Raw genomic sequence first — 20,329 nt, forward strand, 5'->3', positions numbered from 1 at the left:
GCTGGATGCGAGTTAAATATACCAATAACTGAATTTAAGGCAAGCCTGGGGCGGTGGAAACTTTTTTTCTTTTAACGTCACACCGACACAGATAGATCTTGTGGCGACAATAGTATAGGAAAGGGCTAGTAGTAGGAAGGAAGCGTCCGTGGCCTGATTACGGTACAGCCCCAACATTTTCCTGGTGTGAAAAGGGGAAACCACTGAAAGCCATCTTCAGGGTTACTGAGAGTGGGGTTTGAACCCACTGTCTCCCGAATGCAAGCTGACAGTTGCGTGACCCAAACTGCGCAGCCACTCGCTCGGTTGGTAGAAACAAATTTATTCCAGGCTGTATTTTTGATGACACACTATTATTGTACAATATCTACAGGCAGAGTGAGTCAATAAATTTGGACACCTATCAACATTACATAATAAAACTAAAGGAAGCCCACAATATGTTACATAAAAACAAAACATTTTAACTTTAATTTTCTTCAGGGTCATTCAATTATCATAGTATTAGGAGAGCTTGAATGTGATGCAATGGCATACATTATTTCATTCTTCTTGTATTCCAAAAATTCACAGTTGTCATATACGCAAGGCTGTTTTATATTCAGTCCAAAGGGGTATGTTCCTTTTTCTCAGTCTCATTTTTTTAACACATGTCATGCAATACACATACCAAAATTGAACATGGAAATATACTTCTGAGAAGAGTAGTTTCCATAATATTAATACACTAAGTGACCAAAAGTCTCCAGACATACCTTGTTGACCATTCCAAAGATATCAGTCATGTAACTAACAGTGTGTAGGACCTTCTTTTGCTATTACACCATTTAATCTTCATGAAGGGCTTCTTTCCACTAGGTTCTGATACACTAAAGGTATAATTTGTTTACATTCTTCCTGAAGCATGGTGAATAGTCGTTGCTGGATTTTTGAGTGAACTGATCTGGCATGCAGCCGATGTTGTAGTTCATCCCAGGATGGGACTCTGAGTGGCCAGTCCAGCACATCCACCTGATTTTCTTCAAACAACAATGCAATGGTCCTTACTTAGTGGACAGGAGCAGTATATTTTTTCCTTTTCATGTCACACCGACACAGATAGGTCTTATGGTGAAGATGGGATAGGGCTAGGAGCGGGAATGAAGTGACCGTGGCCTTAATTATGGTACAGCCCCAGCATTTGCCTGGTGTAAAAATGGGAAACCTAAAAAACCATCTTCAGGGCTGCCGACACTGGGGTTAAAACCCCACGATCTCCTGAATGCAAGTTGGCAACTGCTTGATCCAAACCACGTAGTCACCTGCTCAGTAGGAGCAGTATCATGCCGATACAGAAAAGGTCCAATCCTAAACTGTTGCCACAGTGTTGAAAAAGCATGTTATTCATGATATTGTCTAAAATGTTTTCATAAACACTTGCATTCCATGCCAACAACCAGAACTGATGTTCCAAGCCCAAACCAGGCAAAAAAGCCCCAGAGCAACACAACACCATCAAATTTCATATTCGCCACAACACAATCAGGTTTACACTCGCCCAGCTGAGTGCCAGAGCATATACCGTGACACATCACACCATAAAATCTTCTTTCACTACTCCACAGACCAATGACGGCAATGCTTGTATCACTCTACAATTGATATTATGCACCCCTCTACGCCCAGTTTCACATTTGTTTGCGTAATCAGTAGCTTACGGGCAGCAGCACAACTCCGAAAACTGAGTCCTTGATAGATTGTTCCGTCGGTGACCTGCAATGCAAGCCCTCTGCAGCAGTAGACAAAAATGTCTGTTGATTTGTTTGCACAGCATGCTTTTAGAGTTCGGCAGTCCCTATAGTTAATTTCCTAGGATTACCAGAGCGATAACTGGCATTAGTGCTTCCCTGATGGTTCCCATTTACAATAACATCACTAACATTGGACCTAAGCATATATAACTCCCGTGAAAGCTGACGGAATGCCTGAACTTGTGGACCCCTACAATCATGCCCCATTTGAACTCTCTCAATGATTTATGCTTACTTATTCTGACAGAAAATATGTCTATACATTGATGCACTGTGCCTGCACTTAATATAACTTTCGATGTATAGCCAGATGTCACACAGAGCTCATTCAGTGGAGTGTCCAGAGATGTTTGGCTATATAGCGTATCTTTATTGTGATTTTTTGAGAATATTGGTATCACTGAAAAAATTACAAATACTATCACATGATAGGAAAGAAGAATGCATGCGTTAAATTTGTAAGGAATGCCTACAAAGTATAACAATAAAATTTAAACATCATATACCTAGTTGTTACTGAGAAGAAGAGACATGAATTTAAGAAAATAAGCATTATTGACATAGGCCACTGGAACTCCCTCAAATATAAATGGTACAGTTTCTCATTAAGTCTATTCTAAACATTTATTTATGAACTGTTACTTCCTAGATAAGACTATTGAAGTATAGTAAATTGCGAGTTACACACAGGCCAAGCTGATGACTAGACTTCCGCCAGCATTGTTGTGGCACAGACCAGGTGGAGCTTTCTCCTGAGCAATAAAATGTTGCAGCAAAGTCTTCACTAAAAGTGGTGCATGGATAGAATAACGACCTTGCATCAGACTCCTGAAAAACAAACCACTCAAAATATTTTATCGAATTAACCTACTGAATTCCTTATTACATAATAATTAAGATCACAAACTTTCTGGAGGCAAGGAACAGGCAGGAGTGAAATACAGATCTATTTATGCACATGGTTCAAAATTCAGACACAAAATTTACAAATATACACAAACAAACTATATAGACCAAGTCATGTGAATATGGATTAGCAGGAAAGGATATAATCTATAAAATTAAAACAGAAAGCAATTTCTTAGCACAGACTGCCTACGGTTCTACTGAACATACATACATACATACATACATACATACATACATACATACATACATACATACATACATACATTACATGCATACAAACATTACATACACTTTTCATTATAGACTGTTATGCCTTTCAGCGTTAAGTCTGAGAGCTTCTGTGAATTTACTAAAAGTCTCCACAATCCTCTATTTGTAACTAGCTCTATGGTCTCATTTAGTACCATACCTCTTTAAACCATTAGAAATTGTGTCAAATGACCATATTCTAGGTTTCCTTCTTCTTCTTTTACCCTCCACAACAAAGTCCATTATTCTCCTAGGTAACATATCTTCCTCCATTTGCCATATATGACCCTACCACCAAAGCCAGTTTACGCATACAGACTCGTCAATCAAGTTCTTTTCTAACTTTGCCTTTATCTCCTCATTCCAACCACCCTCCTGTAATTGTTCCCACCTGTTTGTACCAGCGATCATTCTCGTTTCGTTAATATCTTTTACTACTAACTTATAAATAAGATCCTGAGTCCACCCAGCGTTCACTCCTGTAAAGCAAAGTTGATTGAAAAAACAGACCAGTGTAAAGATCGCTTTATCTGGGAGCTGATTTTTTCTTGCAGAATACTGCTGATCACAAATGCAAGCTCAATGCATTAGCTTTGCTGAACCTTAATTTAATCTCTCCCACTATTCTACCATCCCGGGAGAATACACGTTCTTTACACTTGAAATGATCTACCTGTTTCAGTTTTGCATTCCTGGCCTGACATCCATCCAATTCTCTTAGATGTCTTCTCTACTGGCAGCATTTTAGTCTTGGAAAGCCCAATTTTCATATCTTTCCACCTATTTTCATGTTTCAAGATATTCAATTGCAGGCTTTCAGCACAGTCTGCCATTAAGACCAAGTCATCAGTATATGCCAAATTGCTTACTATATATTCACCAAATGAACCCCACCCCCCACTGCGCCTTTGTAACTCTAAAATAGATGATCCATGTAAACTATGAACACCAAAGGTGAATGATTACAGCCTTGTCTAACCCCTGAAAGCACTATGAACCAAGAACTCATTCTACCATCAATTTTCACTTCACCAGGGGCACGCAGCTGTGAGCTCGCATCTGGGAGATAGTGGGATTGAACCCCATTGTCGGCAGTCCTGAGAATGGTTTTCCGTGGTTTCCCATTTTCACAGCAAGCAAATGCTGTGGCCGTACCTTTAATTAAGGCCACGGCCGCTTCCTTCCCATTCCTAGGCCTTTCTTGTCCCATCGTCGCCATAAGACCTATCTGTGTCAGTGCGACGTAAAGCAAATAGCAAAAACAAAATTTTCACTTCAGCTCTATTTGTTTGCTTTCAATAATCTACTTACATATGTATGATCCCAACATTTTTTGACTGATTATTGATTTTGTATGTGATATATTGCCAAACATGAACGTACGGTACATGTTTACACTCAGCTCGCCGACTCGCTAAAAAGTTATGTTATGTTGCTAAGGTGACCAACAAGATGTTCCTTAACATCTCATTCATATCTATAGTCAGCATCAACTCAAGTCCGAAGCAGTCTCAACCAGGTGGGTAATGTAAGCAGCTGTTATATAACATATATGACATCCAAGGGACCGCTGCATGAGCGAAGACGGCACCTTCTTCTTCAGTGAGTTTCTTCGTGCATCTTATGGCAAAGAATGTTAAATATCTATTTTAATTGGCTCTTGCGGGCTTTCACTCCAGAGCATAGATTGTAAATTGTAATTCTTAGGTTTGATGTTTACCTGATGATACATTTTTCTATGTCCGCTATGAATGCTATTTGTTGAGTCCAAAACCAGACGATTACAGAGAAAATATCTTTAATAGCTGGCCCTACAAGAACAATGTGGTTGAGATTTACGCCGTTATCAGCCTTGCCCAAAGCATCAAAAACATGTGTTTTTGTTGTTGAACTAGAAAGTTTTATGACAGTCTGATGTGGAATGTAATAATGATTTTCCTTCCCCCAAGTGTTTCACAGTAATTTCTTTCATGTGGCCAAGGGACTCATATTTTCCAGTGATCTCTATACATGGATCGCTGATGGCAGCTTTCCGCTGCAGGAGAAAGTACGCCAAGTTGAGCACGCGGTCTGCCATGTTGGTGTACCCATCCTAGAGCTCTCCTTATGGGAAAGCAATGATAATATAATCATAAATCGCAATTAATGGCGCATTGGAATAATTAAAAATATAGGGACATGTTCACTCAAAGCATAAGGACATTGGGAACATCAACACGTCATTCCAAGGTCAGTAAATCTCCGGGATAGCAATAAAAATGAGTGTGTAACAACGGCCGACAAATATTAACCTAGGTTCTGAATACATGCAATTAGCGATCGGTTATACAATACAACTGAAAAACAGTTTCTGGAAACATTGCTGTAAATTTTATCCATGTATGCCATGAAATTATGCATTCTTAAGGGGAGGTATGACTGAATTTTTCGTATTTTGAGCAAAAAATGAAGTTTTTCTTTCTATTCATACAAAAATAGCCCTATTCTTCCTCTTTCAGAAAATGTTTTTATTTTAGTCATTCCGGCTTGTTTAAAGCTTGTAGAAGCCATTTCATATGAGCCCTTAGGACATTTAAAAGCCCAGAACGACACCCTCTTCTCCTGTAATGGCATAATGATAGTTTACTGTATGTTTCTCGCTGGATATTCAAGTATTTCGCGCCGTATTTGCCGTAGAAGTACACTTCGGCATGCTGACAATCACTTGTTTTACTATGTAATCAATACAATTACGTCATGTTAGGAAATATTTTAATTTGAACTGACGGAGAGAATGTTGTACCTCTTCCAAATAGTACTCAATTTATATCTGCCACACATGCATACTTTGATAGTTTAAATATATTATGTATTTGTATTATTTACATTTAGGAATTCGTATTTGTGTTAATCGCAGTAGTACAAGCACGGCTCCCTTGTTTGTTTATATTTTACTAACATGCAGAAGTAACATGTGGTTTCAATTCAGCGAATGAAATATCTAAACTAGTGATTTTTCATTGATGTATTTCATCTTAATTCCTTTGTAAATGTGTGGGGTATTGCAATAACACAGCACAGAACACCCGTTGAACTACAATCAGGAGACCTGGCGTCACTGAACTAAGCATAAACAAAGCAAGTGCGCTCATCCTGGTCTACTGCACCGTGCGCTCGCTGCCATCTTACTACACCAGTCATCTTCAATTCGGCTTACTGTTACCCAAGCTACCAGCCATCCATGTATAGAGATCAATGATATTTTCACATGAATTTAATATATTCCTGGTGAAATCTTTTATTGCATTTCAGTTAGGACACAAAATGCTGAACTGCCATTTGTTTAGATCTACCAAGTTTTTGAGAGTCTTCCTTAATAGGGAGTTCCACAGTATATCTGCCAGGCCGATGACCTTAGATGTTAGGCCCCTTTAAACAACATCATCATCATCATCATCATCATCATCATCATCATCATCATCATCATCATCGTCATCATCATCATAGTCATCATCATCATCATCATCATCATCATCAGTACATCTGCCTGACGTGTATCTTGTTGTGTGTTGTTGAAAGTGTGCTCCACACTCCTCCACCTGTAGCGAATGCACAACAGTGTCCACCTCTTCTATGTTCCAAAATCATTGAAGTCGGTTTTCTACGTTGCAGTCAGTGCATACAAATAGACATTGATGAGGCACTGTTTTTTCATCATCTTGTTTGTAGCTATCTAACACTGAGGATCCACCTTTTTTTTTTCTTTTTTTTCTTTTTTTTTTTTTTTGGAAAAATGCATAGTTTTCTTGCTACCACAGAGGATCCAACCTAGTTTTGTGTTTTGAAGAATGCGTAATTTTCATGAGTTTTCTATTACTTTATTAACAACTGTATGAAAACTTGAGCACCTAACAAAAAGTCTGCTGTTTGAGGAGTGTGGAACATGGGGCTAGCAAGTGTTAAGTTTCCAGGAATGTCCAGTCTTGGTGATAGATGTAAGAGGACAGAACAGGTGAATGTTGAAATGGTGGTTACCCTCACTGGAATAAACTTCTATATTGACGATTGTGTCTGCTTGTGATGTGAAGTCTCCGAATGCCTGTAGTTTTATGATGTTCGTTCTCTTCCTGAGTCAAAGTCTTTGAACAACACGTTCTGAAATGAAGCTGCTCTGTGAGTCATTGTCAAGAATTGCTCAAATGGTCTGCAATTCACCATAGCTATTTCTGAGGGTATGGTAGCTGGATTGCTGTGACTCTCCATTTGGTGTTTTCTGAATGACTTGGGAGTCAAGAAGGTGCATTAGACCTTGTGTCATCATGAATGAGAGTGTTGTGATATTTCCTATATTCTATGCATGTTCCTTCTGAACTGCACATTTTCCAGGTATGTGCTGGACTGAGGCAGCTGCTACAGAGTTTGTTTTCTTTTACAATTTTGAATCTCCCACTAATTTCTGTCTCTAGGAACCTAGGACAACTGAAGACTCAATACTTACCAGGACATAATCTACAAAGTTCAGATGTTGCTAGATACTTTGGCTTGAGCTGAGAAGATTGAGGTGACTTAATTGAAACGTTGGGTGAACACAACTGCAAAATATAGCATTTTGTTTCCGGGAAGTGAATTAACTCTTTAAACATGACAACTTGTTCAAAAACTTTGTTTTCGAACTCCAACCTGATTTTTTTTGTCTACGTTTTATGGTAGTTGATTTAGGATAGCATCAAGAATGTTTACTTCACCATTCAGTACCTGCAGAGCATATAAATTTTCCTGGAATTTGTTTACTAAATGGCATAGTTCTGGCCCAGTGGAGCACAGCTTATCTGTGGGTTCAAGGATACGCTCCACATACCCTGACGCGATCAGCTTAGGGCAGTGCAAGCAACCAGGAAATAAGTTATACGCTACAGTAAAGTTAGTTTCGGTCATGGCGATGCTTTTTAATGGTGTCCTTTGCCTCACCATTCAGAGATGAGGTGAGATAATAAAGTTTTTTGATTTCAATTAGGCCTTTAGTGATCACATTTTCAAAAGTGTCCTTGAAATGTAGCAAGGACGTTAGGTCTCCGTCGAAAGTTGGTACATTTATTTTTGAAAGCCTGACTTTCTTCTTACTGACCAACTCCACCGAGTTAAATAAACGCCCAACTTCAGTTCCGTTATTATTAGGTACCAGGACTGGATTTATGGATTTTTTGCCTCCCGTAAGTCATAAAGGTCTTCGAAGTATTTACGATATATGACATGTTCATCTTCATCGTTGTTTATTTCTAATTCTGTCTGTACTGAGTTAAATTCTCCTGGGGATCTCCACCTTCTTTAATTTCACTTCTATTAGTTGTCTGTATGCAGTTTTTAGTTCATTTTTTATAAAGGTGTCAACACGGGTTAAGCCTGCCTTCAGTTTGCCTTTTTTCTTGATTAATTTCTGTTTTTTTCAATTTCATTCATTTCAACATTGTTTTGTCATGTTCTTAACTACTATAGAACGTAGTGAGTAGCACTATCACACTATCTAGTGAGTTTGCGTGAACTATCTATGGTCAGACACACACACTAGCATTCCTGGTGACCACTTGGGAAACCGACATTTGTGTGGTGGATGTTGGGTTCATCTGACCATGGTAACTTTTGCTTAACTTCTAACCTCAAAATATAGCTGGTGATATCGAGGGCCGGAGGACCATGTGTTTACGAAGTGATGCTATGACAGGACACTACTGGAAGCTTCCATAAGAAACAATTATATATAATCTTATTGAACAAACTAATTAGATTCACAAACACATACAATTTTGTTTGTAGGCACATGTTGAAGGTGATACGATTGTTCACTGCGAAAGCTCAAATACATAAACAACATTGTAGCCATATTGTAATATTGTAACAGAATGGCCACTTGCAACCAATGTGGTTCATACCAGTCCATGCAATGAATAAATACATATTGTCGTTGAAAAACACTAAAGTTTCAAGAAGCAAAAAAGCAAGTTTGTTGTTTGTTAGTAGAATACCGCACATTCATTACACTAAGCATTTTAATAGCATTTGTTTGTACTAAGCTGTCATAATTATTGACAACAATGTTCATCGATGCTTAAAAACACATATGCTTTCTTTTTTGCTTGGTTGGAATTTATATCGTATGTAAGAAAGTTCTGCTTTAACCTGAGCACAGTAACATACTTGGTACATGGAGAACAATGAGTGAAGGTTATCTTAAACGTCAATTCTAATTGACGCAGTCAAGAGCATACTTTAGGAGCTATTCGCCCCTCATTAGACTGACGTCCATCTCAACCAAGAACCCCAGGACAAATGTCAATAGCCATATTTTGGAAATATCATTTGTAAAGAACCAGCAATAGTTCCATTAACTCTTCTCATATTCTTTTTATATTATTATTAGGATTTATTGAACCTTACAGGCCTTCGCCCAATATAGTGTTCAAATCCATAGCAGCCTAAGCAAGTACAAAATGTATAAACTCCCCTGATTAAGCACAATGACAAAAAATAATTTGATTAGTAATTGGAAACAAATGGCTCATGGTCAACTCACTTCCGGAGAGCTGCTAGCCCTGTGAATAATTCTAAACTACAGTTATTACTAATGAACAAGCCATGACAAGTATAGCGGGCCCCTTACGCAGTGCTTGCTGCCCGGTGGAGCCTGTTGTTGCGAGGCTATTCACGACAATAATAGTGGGCCCACCCTGCAATGATCATCGTGCATAGGAATCTGGTGATCACCAGATGTACTGTGATTGCCAGGAATTGCGAGGCTACTCACGAGACAATAAGGATTTTAAACTAATAAGAGTAATAGTAATAGCTCCTACCGGTAGTGCTAACTGTTGATTGGAATCTCGTGTTGACCAGAAGACTAAGAAATGTTACGCATCCTGCTTAGGTTACGTAACACGTAAAGGTAAAGCTAAACTAAAGCGAACTGCTACTGCAAGCGACACCTGGCTTTGACCCACATTTTCCCTGCCTGAGTTGGCTAGTCTGATATTACAATATCACTCCTAGCGAACTCTGACAACATCACACTATCCGCTGAGTGCACTGACTTTTCTGCTGTCTCAGGACCGTCCTCGTTACCATTTGAATTCCTTTCCACTTGTGTGTTTACATACTCACCTCTTACTTCACCACCACTTGCTGATTTCACTTTTTTTTTTTTCACACAGATTCTTCACAGCACTTAGGAAAAAATTCAGATTCCCTTTGATGTTCCATTCTTTGGAGATCCACGCAATAATTTTTAGTTCATCACCGATTCTACACATTTCTTGTTGTTTATCACTTAGGAACTTTTTCCTTAGCATCTCTGCCTCTCCACACTCTCCTAAGTGTAAGTCATCTGGCCTATTCCCACACAGAATGCACAGTGTATTGTCTTTCCTCCTGGTCCATCCCTTGTTCTTGTGTAACCCCAAGAGCCACCAAGTTAAACCCGTTCTCCACCTCCTATTCCAAATCTTATGCTAATATTAGAGACCTGGACTACCTCATAAAATAAACTCAGAGAAGCTCGTTTCCTACATTCTTCCAACCATCTTTGCCTTTGAATATCCTTTATTCTAGCTATCAGCGCTCTCTGAGTTCTGCTTCTTTTCCCTTTCCATGTCTCAAACCGTACATAAACCATTCCTACCTTTCCAAGATAGATTTTGATTTTTGCCAGCCAACTCTCTCTGTATACATATATTTTTCTTGCTGTTTAAATGCCTCCTGTATCACTCTGCCACCTCCCACTCGTTTCAGTTTCATCCAATAGTTCAACACTCTTCTGACGCACTCTACTTCTATGTATTCTCTGCATACTTGCAACACCCCCATATTCGCTGTACACTGCGGCAGACCCATAATAACCTTGCAAAATTTATAAATAATTTGGTTTAATGTATCCTTTTTTCGATCGAGTCCCCATAATTCGGCCCCATATAATGCCCTGCTTAACACTAATGTCCTTAGTACTAATCCCAGAATCTTATAATCTATCCCCGGGAATGTTACCACTAAAATTTTGACCGTAGATAGTGCTGCGACACCTCTCCATTTTGCCCTCTTTTATGGTCTTCCCACCCTCCTCTTCTATTTAACAGCACTCCTAAGTACTCTATTTTATCTACTTCTTCTATTCTTTCCCCCTGTAGTATCCAATACCTCTCTTTATTTCTCCTCCTTTTCTTTTGAATAGTTATCACCTTTGACTTATTACTGTTAATTTTTAAATCCCACTTCCCCGCAAACTCCGACAACTCCTTCAAACTTTTTTTGTAAACCCCCTCCTGTTAAGGCCATAAGAATGACGTCATCTGCGAATATCATTTTTGGGATCTCGAGCTTCTGTATAACCGGTACTGCCCATTTTGTTCCCCCATGCCCTTCGAAGATATCATTTATAAATAACATAAATCACAGCGGTAAGAGTGTACATATTTGTTTCAACCCAATCTTACACTCTATAGGCTCACCGATTACATTTTTTCTATCTTGATACAACAAAAAAACCTTTTGATAAATCGCCTTGATCGCCTGTATCATCTTCCTAGACTCCCCACCTGCCTAATTCTCAAACAGTGCCTCCTTACTGACCGTATCAAGTGCTTTTTCGAAATCCATGGCGGCCAAGTACACACAGCCTTTTTCCCTACTTAAGTTATCGCCTTCACCGTCATGATATTATCTGTAGTCCTCCTTCCTTTTCGAAAACCTTCCTGTAGCATAGATATTATTGAATGTTCTTCTGCCCAGGTCTTTAACCTATTTGCCAGAACCCCTGTATAAATCTTACTCAGTGAGCCAAGTAGCGTTATCCCTCGGTAGTTTCCCAGCAAGTTCTTGTTTCCTTTCCTTTTGTATATTGGGCAGATGATCCAGCCTTTCCACTCTTCGGCTATTTTACCGCCATTGAATATCCTGTTAAACAATTTTGTTATTCCCTCCCTCATCTGTCTGTATTTACCAATCTCTTTCCATGCAAAGTTATTTATGCCATTCATTCCCCCTACCGATTTACTCTTTAGTTTGTCCAACACACCCTGGACTTCCTCTATGGTAATATCTTTGTCAAGTTCATATATACTAACCTCTAGGTTTCTCCCTGTACTCCTTGTCCCCTCTCCCAATTTCCAACAGTCCTTTCCCCCTAATAAACCACTGAAGTATATCAACCGTTGGTCATAATCAATCCTAGCTTGGACCACCCTATTCCCTCCTTTATTAATTTTATTTATTCTTTCCCATACTCTCTCCCCCTGATTTAACCTGTATTCTTTATTAATTAACTCCACTTGTTCCATTGAACCATGCCTTTTTACTCTCGGCAATTTTCATTTTATACTCCTTTCTTAATCTACAGAAAGCTTCTCTTTCATCCTTACCTTCACTTAAACCATATTTTTTCGAGGCCTTCATTACTGCGCACTTCATTACTTGCTCTAGCCTTGCCACTCTCCTTATAGGGTATTCAATTAGGTCCAAGGCTCTGTCAATATTATTTTCCTTCATGGCTACTTTCCATCCGCATCTGATTAATTCTTATCTCATTCTTCATAAGGCCCTCAAGTTCTCTTTGTGAATTCTCCACTCATCTGTATTTCTTGTAACTCTTACCCTGTTCTCCTACCCACATTTTGACTCCCTCCCTTTCTTCCTCTCCACTTCTTTCAAGCCACACCCCTACCGGCGCGTGGTGTGATTTGATCCAATCTTCGATCTCCATCCTTACTATTTTTTCCAGCATATCTTCTGTATATACTACTATGTCAATCGCACTTCCCCTTGTGCCGTAATGTATGTCAATTTCCCTTCTCTGTCCCCCTCCCATAAACCATCTAGAATATAGAATTTTCCTGCCTCACAAAATTCCAGGAGCCTTCCTCCATAGCTATTTAATCCCTTTTCCTTACTTTTCCTTTCCAACCTTCTGTCTGTCTCCTCTTTCTTGCTTAGCATTGGGCTTTGTTCCCCTACTCTAGCATTCCAGTCACCAAGTAATATCACTCCATCCTCTTCGTACTTCCCCATTACAATACTGGGTTCCAAAAGTGGCTCCTCAAAGAACTTATCGTTAGCATATGGATATCCCCTGGGGTGACAGTACGCATAAGCTATACATACCTTTCTTTCTCTACCCTTTTCTCTCCTTAAGTTCAATCTGAACCATACAACTTCTTCCAGATCACCCTTCACTTCTTCTACTAGTTCCTTGATCTCTTCTTTGATCAATACCACTATTCCCCCTGGCGATCGTCCTTTATTATCTTTTCCCTTTATTGATTTGCATCTGGCAATACATCCAACACAGGTTATCTCTTTTCCTATTGGTAACTAAGTCTCCAATAGAGCAATGATAGTGAAACTTTCCACCACCTTTATCACCTCAGTATTACTCCAATTACTTAGTAAACCTTCAATATTTACAAATCCTACCTTCAAGTCTAGTTATAACTTACCCTCTCTACCTTCCCTATTACCTTCTTTACTTTTACTCCTTGTCACCATCGCCCTCTACTTTCCTTCATAACTTGGACGATTTCTGGCGATCTTTCCTATCTTTTTCCTCTGTATCCTTGTTTTTCTTCCCCCACAAATCTTTAAAGCTTCTACTTCTCCCCTTCATCAAATTGCCTTTTCCCTCCCTGTCATTCCTCGATCCAGCTCCCTCTTTATTATACCTAACTCTCTTGGGTTCTGCAATAAGCTTATCTTGGTCCTCCCTAATCACCTCCACCTCTGATCCCTTTGACTTAGCCCCATACTACCTCTCTCATTTGCCTCTTCATTAGTTTCCGTTCTTACCTCTATACTTTGCACCTCTTGACCAGCAGCCTACCTTCCATCTTCCTTTGAACCCAGGTCCTCTTCATTCTTGATCTCTTCTTCCATGGCTTTCAGATCTACTACGGTTCAAAATCTCATTTTCTGTTGGAAACAACTAGCCGCTGCCCATTTAGATGCGCCTTCAATCCCTGCGATCTTACTCTCCCCTGATGTTTCCTTAGTATCCTCAGATTCTCAATACCTTCTCTTCCCAAGTCTTTCCTAATCCAGATTTTTTTTCCTTGAAGGTTGCTCTTCTTTTACCTCCAACATTAGGGTAGATATCAGTTGTACTTTTATTGGTCTGTTGCCCTTCGTTCTGCTTACTCTTTCCACGTCATCAATGTCCGCCTCACTAAAATTTATTTACATCTTATTTTGCATGACATCGACAATAGTCTCTAACTTTGTTTCTACCCCTTCTCCCTTCACCCTATACAAGAATAAACATTTCTTCATATTCCCCTGCCCGTAGGCTACAGTCTCTCTCTTCAATCCGACCACCTTATTTTCTAAACTTCTGATTCTCTCTTAGAACTGCAATTTCTTCCCCGTTATTTCTCACCTTAGCTGTTGTATCATCTGCTTTTTCCTGTAGCCATTTCTTCGTATCTTCGCGCTCCTTCGACTGCTCCTGCATCATATTTTTAATTTGCTCAACTTGGCCAACTTCTTCTATCACCTCTTTTACCACCTTCCTAATTACTTTCATTTCTTCCCAACCCATGCTTCCACTGGAAATCGGCCCGGGGTTCAATTCCACACCCCTGATACATAGCAATACTAAAATCACTGCAGCTGTCAGCATCATCTCCACCTTCATTCCCATTTCCATCCTGTTTCCTCCACTTTTCACTTCCTCTTTCCTCTTTCTCCCCTGCCATCCTCCTATAACTGCCCTGTACTGTTCAACACCAATCATCTTCCCAACACTCTTCACTTCACTCTTGCACTCCCCTACAGCACTTCTCTCTCGCACTGCCAGCACGCTCATCCCAGCGTGTCTGCACTTGTCGCTTGCACAGGCTAGACTGACATTCTTTTTATACATTAATCAAAGGCAGCAAACTATGTTAGATTGGAACCTTGAAACACCAACAAGCCGAACATATACACAGTGAGCAAGTGGACAGGGAAGTGTTTTATATGGTATCTATACTTGTGGGACTTATTCGTGACAAACCAAATTTTTTTTAAAGTTTACAAAGCTTTTTATTTGATCTGCTTTTATATAGTATTTTGAAGTGCTTTTATGGTTTGTGAACGTAGTGTTTTCTTCAAGGTTTTTTAAAATGTTATGTACATGTTTTTCATAACTTGCTGATTTTGAATTGTACTATTGAAGGTGGATAATTCCCCTCCTATTCTCCTAAATACAGTGTCAATACAGATCGAATATGAAGTTTCTTACATACAATGTTCATCGAAATGTGTGGAAATTTACAATAATGGAAATATATTCATCAAATGCAAACAGAAGGTTTTACCGGTTCCTTTTCACCACATGGGAGTAAGTGCACCCAAATAATGTACTTACTGTCCATATCTTCATCATTAATTTATGTTCTTATGCACGTAATTCAATAGCCATTTTTATAACATAAAATGTGTTTCTACTTCTACTAATAATGTTGCATAACAAAATCTAATGAACTTTTAGAAAAATAAATCTGAATGTAAAATTATAAATACTGAGAAAATAGGTAAGGATGAAAATTCCTTTCATTGTTTATCCAACATTTTGCTGGTTTCTCATCTTCACTTGTATTTCAAAGAGTCATAAAATGAATGATGATCCTTTTTTATTACCGACTTAAGTTCTTGAAAATTACTGAATTTAGATTCCATGATTGGACTTTGTGATGTGTACAGTGGTTGAACTATGGTGTAAAGACATTCTTTACATCTGAAAGGCAACAGTTTCCACTCCCCAAAGTAGGTTATTTTGTATGATATTTCACAACATGGACTGTATTTTAAAATCCTTAGATCACAGACAGTGGGATCCCCAGCCTTCTTACCAGAACTCAGGGAGGCCAGGATGCACTTCAAGCCTTCAAAATTTCTGAAAAATGAAAATTTGTTGACAATAATGTTATATGGCTTTTTAGGTCTGGCCATTCTCACTGATCTAATGTAATCCACGGGTGAATATATTGATCGTTTGAAGTTCTGCTCTAGAGTAGAATGTACACTATCTGCTTCCATCACTGTATGGCCCTTTTCAAGGAAGACATGCTCAATAATAATGGAGTTTGTCTTGAAAACATTACTCGGTGCACTGGTCAGGGTTTTGTTCTGGTTCTGGTACGTGCATCCTTCGGAAATTAAAACAATATACTTGTATTGTTTTGGAATGTGTTCCAAGATAGGGACTATGCAAGAAACAAACTTGTTCGATGATTACCTTCATACCATACACGGAGTGCAACATCTTAGTTGTTTAATTCGGAAATAGTGAAGTTATGAAGATTTTGTTTGTAATAGGATTTGGACACAAGAGCACACTTTGGAGGCCATTGTGATTACCAGTTTCTCTTTGGAGGTGCTTTCTTTCATCTGATTCTTAATTTCTCTGGCTTCATTCTTCCTCTTCATATGAGCCTGATAATCTTCCTCACTCACCAATTTAGTTTTATAACAACAGCATATGTTGCACTGGTCTTTCCTTGGAGCATCTATGACAGTTGTTTTTCTTCATAATTTTGGAATAATGATGATGATGATGCTTGTTGTTTAAAGGGGCCTAACATCTAGGTCATCAGCCCCTAATGGTACGAAATGAGATGAAATGTAATGACAAATTAAAAGTCCAAAATCCTCCACTGACCATAATTCAAAACGTGAGGACGATGGATGGACGGATGGATATGAATTCCACACATGTACAGAAGCTGGCATAAAATAATAGTATTACTGACCAAGGGAATGCTTCTATAGCACGATACTGAATCAATGATGCTTGTAGTCGAAAGGGGTCCAAAATTCAAGTCATCGGCCCCCCATAATGGTACTTATCTCTAGAAAAGTAGAACCATGGTGTTTGTCATGTTGCGGTATTAATCAAAAGTAGCATAGATTTGCGGTATTCCACATATTATGGTACTACTCACAGATAATGAAATTTGCACATGTAATACAGACCTACGGTGTGTCGCACATTGCGGTAACATTTACAGCCAACGCAAACCAATGGGGTTCATCACATAAGTGTACTAATCACAGGGACTCGCGCTAACCTATGGTGTTCCTCATATAGTGGGTACTAATCATAGGCAAGCCATAACCATGGGTTCCCTCATTACACGGTGTCGCTCAGTTAGTGCTACTAATCACAGATACTGTAAAAGCCATCACGCTCTTTTGCTATTAATCACAAACCTATTTGGTACCTAACATAGTTGTACTACGTGCAAGTAAAAGCAACCCATGGTGTTCCCTGCGTGGTGGTATTAATCACATCATTATTTATGTTTCATGTCCGTATTGACTGATTACACGTATATGGATAAGAAAGAAATTCCACCTTATCAATACTGTTTATTGTAAATATAGACTTAAATCAGTACCGGTTTCGACCCTATTTGGTCATCATCAGCTGACAAATCATTTTACATTTATTAGGCATTGGTATTATTTATCTAAAAAGATGTTGTCATCCATTAGCACATCCAGATGTCTAATGGGGGTATGAGTTGGATGTATGTTGTCATTTCATTTGTAAATCTGTGAAAGTAAAATCAATGTTTTTGAGGTTTAAATATGATTGTGAAAACTTAACCTAAGTTTAAAAACTAGTTGTACATACACATTAAACATTTAAAACACTAAAAACATGTGTATAAAACACTTGATGGATTTAAAAGTTCATGTCTTGCATATTCCTTCTTCAGGCTTTCATGTCAGAGTCTTGTGAGCATACATTTATGTTGGTTGATTGTGTTCATAAACAGTGGTATAGGTTCTGAGAATGTTCTATTTGACTGAAGGATGTCTTCACGTATGCTTATAATAAAAACACATGTCGTTGAATGATCCAATAGTGTGGACAAAGACAATATGTGGCTGAACTGTAAACAAAATCTTGTTCTTAAAAGTTTGAAGCAGATGATGAAGTCTTAGTTTTGTGGATTTGATGATTTTGGATTTTTGGTGGTAACTCCTTCCTTGTCTATATTTGTGTACCTGTGCTATGGTTATCTGTGGAAGATAAACTGATATGAGTAAAGTGTTGTAAGTTGAAGGACTGCCTACGGTTGTGTGCGAATGTGAATTTGTACTTACTGCTGTTTTTGTGGTTGGGTGACGTCCTGTTTGAGAGCTTGCTGCGTACTGCCACGTATTCGTCTTGGACTTATGTTCACTGCAGTGAGGGGTATGGATGGAGGGGTAGGGAGAGTGGCTATTGTGGGGGTAGGGGTGGAGCTGGGCATATCGTTTGGCGGTTTTTTGGAACGTGCTGTATTCTGTTTATTAACTATTTTGAGATAATCATTTTTTAGGGTGGGAATAACTTTATTAAAGATAATATTAGTTTCATCTGTGATGCCATTTATATTGTAGTTAAGATTAGTGTATTGGTCTAGGAAGATGTAGAAATCTTCTGTTATGTTGATCGGGGGCCCCTTAGAATTTATATTTACTATTTTCATATCATTCTCAATGTCCGTAAACCTGTGTCCAAATTTTTCGATAAGCTGACCTATTGATGAAAAGCGATTATGTTTTATTGCATTTAAATATTCGTTGTTGCAGATTATAAAGTTTCTGCCTGTACGTCCAATATAGCTTGTTTCACAATTGTTGCACTTGATACAGTGAACTCCTGATTGGTTGTATTTATTGTATTGTTGACTGTCTTGGCATTGTGTATAATATTGGTGCTGTTGTGCATGGTTTTAAATGCTATTTTCAGGTCGTACTTTTTAAAAACATTAGTTATGGGGTATAAGTATGTATTGTTAAAGGTAAATAAGGCATGATCATTCTTGGGTTTGTCTATTTTTGTTAATTTGGTTTTGGGCTGGAATTTAATTTTGTGAATGATTTTATTGACCATTTCTTTACTGTATCCGTTGTATTTAGCTTAGTTGTAGTTGGTGTTTAGATTAGTTGTAGTTCATTATTTAGAACCTCTGTTGTCATCGGTATGTTGAAGGCTCTGTATACCATGCTGTAATAAGCTGCTCTTTTGTGTGTGTTGGGGTGGATAGAATCAATTTTTATGGTATTTGGAGTATGTGTGGGTTTTCTGTAGATTTTGTAAGATAAGTGGTTTTTATGTCTGGTTATTGTTAGGTCCAAGTAATTTAAGGTGCAGTTGTTTTTGATCTCTTTAGTGAATTTTATATGGGGGTCCAATGTGTTGAGTTTGTCTAATATGGTGTTTACGTCGGTGGATCTGTTGTCGATGATTACAAAAATATCGTCAACAAATCTGCACCAGAAGAATATGTTTTCTATTTTACTGATTGATGTGTATTCTAGGTGGTCTATATAAATTTCAGCTAGTATGCCAGAGGCGGGAGATCCCATGGGTAGGCCCCTGTTGTTGGTATATGGTATCATAGAATTTTAAATTATCTTTATGGCAAATTCAAGTAGTTTCATGAATTCTTCTATTTCTAGAGTGCTCAAATTGCTGTAGATTTTTAAGTTGGTTTCAATTATTTCTATGGTTTGTTTAGTGGGAATATTTGGATATATGTTTGTTATATCAAATGATGCAAGAGTATGGTGTTATTCAATCTTCAATTCTTTAGCTCTATTGCAAAAATCTATTGAGTTGCATTCCATCTTGTTTGCTTAAAATGAGTAATGCTTTTTAAGGAATTTTTGAATGAATTGCAAAAGTTTATATGTTGGACTAGCTCTGTAATTTATGATTGGTCTCATTGGTATGTTTTCTTTATGTATTTTAGGGTAGGCTTTGGCAGTCGGTAGTTGGGGGTTCATTGTTACGAATTTTGCAGATTCTGTTTCGGTGAGAAGAAAGTGTGTGTTCTTAAGAAGAATCTACTTCAGGCAGATGATCTAGCCACTCTTTCACTTTGCCATGCTCAAACCCGTTTGTTCATTGCAACTGGTTCATTTGAGTCTACTGCATGCCCACTGTCATTGAACTGAGAACAATTCTCATTGCCTGTCCAACTCTTAAACCTATCTTTGCCGATCGCAGGGTGTTTATAAATAAAGTTCAGCATACTCTAACCTTTTCACCTGATGGTTTTCTTAAAAATACATCATGGTCGATATTCTTCCTAGTTTCTTCCTCTGTTGATTTTCTCCTCCTAAAAACATTTCTTGTTGTTATCCAACCATGAATGAATGTTTTCTTTTCACTCTAAGAATGTAAGTTCCAGAATGTGCTAAATACTTTATTTCTCTCTTCAGCTGTTATTTCAGCGCACCAAAAATTGCGTTCAGAATTCTTAGTAGTGGTTGTGTGTTTGCATCTATGCAAAACTTGCTTGGATTCTCTTAAACTATTTTGAAACACCTTATCCTCAGTTTTCTGAAATCCTACGTATTCCATCCTCTTGAGTCTTTTATTTTTATTT

The 20,329-nt window shown here is 38.3% G+C and overlaps 1 protein-coding gene across 2 annotated transcripts in view; it reads right to left on the minus strand.

The window, feature by feature from the left end:
* Positions 1–20,329, minus strand: part of LOC136874050 (dymeclin) — a 276,206-nt gene that overhangs the window by 146,016 nt on the left and 109,861 nt on the right. For both annotated transcript variants that reach the window (XM_067147559.2, XM_067147560.2), the window contains exon 6: positions 2,479–2,618. In XM_067147559.2, the coding sequence (XP_067003660.1) occupies positions 2,479–2,618 (140 nt within the window). The remainder of the gene's footprint in view (positions 1–2,478; positions 2,619–20,329) is intronic.

This window comes from Anabrus simplex, chromosome 5 (assembly GCF_040414725.1).
Source record: "Anabrus simplex isolate iqAnaSimp1 chromosome 5, ASM4041472v1, whole genome shotgun sequence".
NCBI classification, from domain to species: domain Eukaryota; kingdom Metazoa; phylum Arthropoda; class Insecta; order Orthoptera; family Tettigoniidae; genus Anabrus; species Anabrus simplex.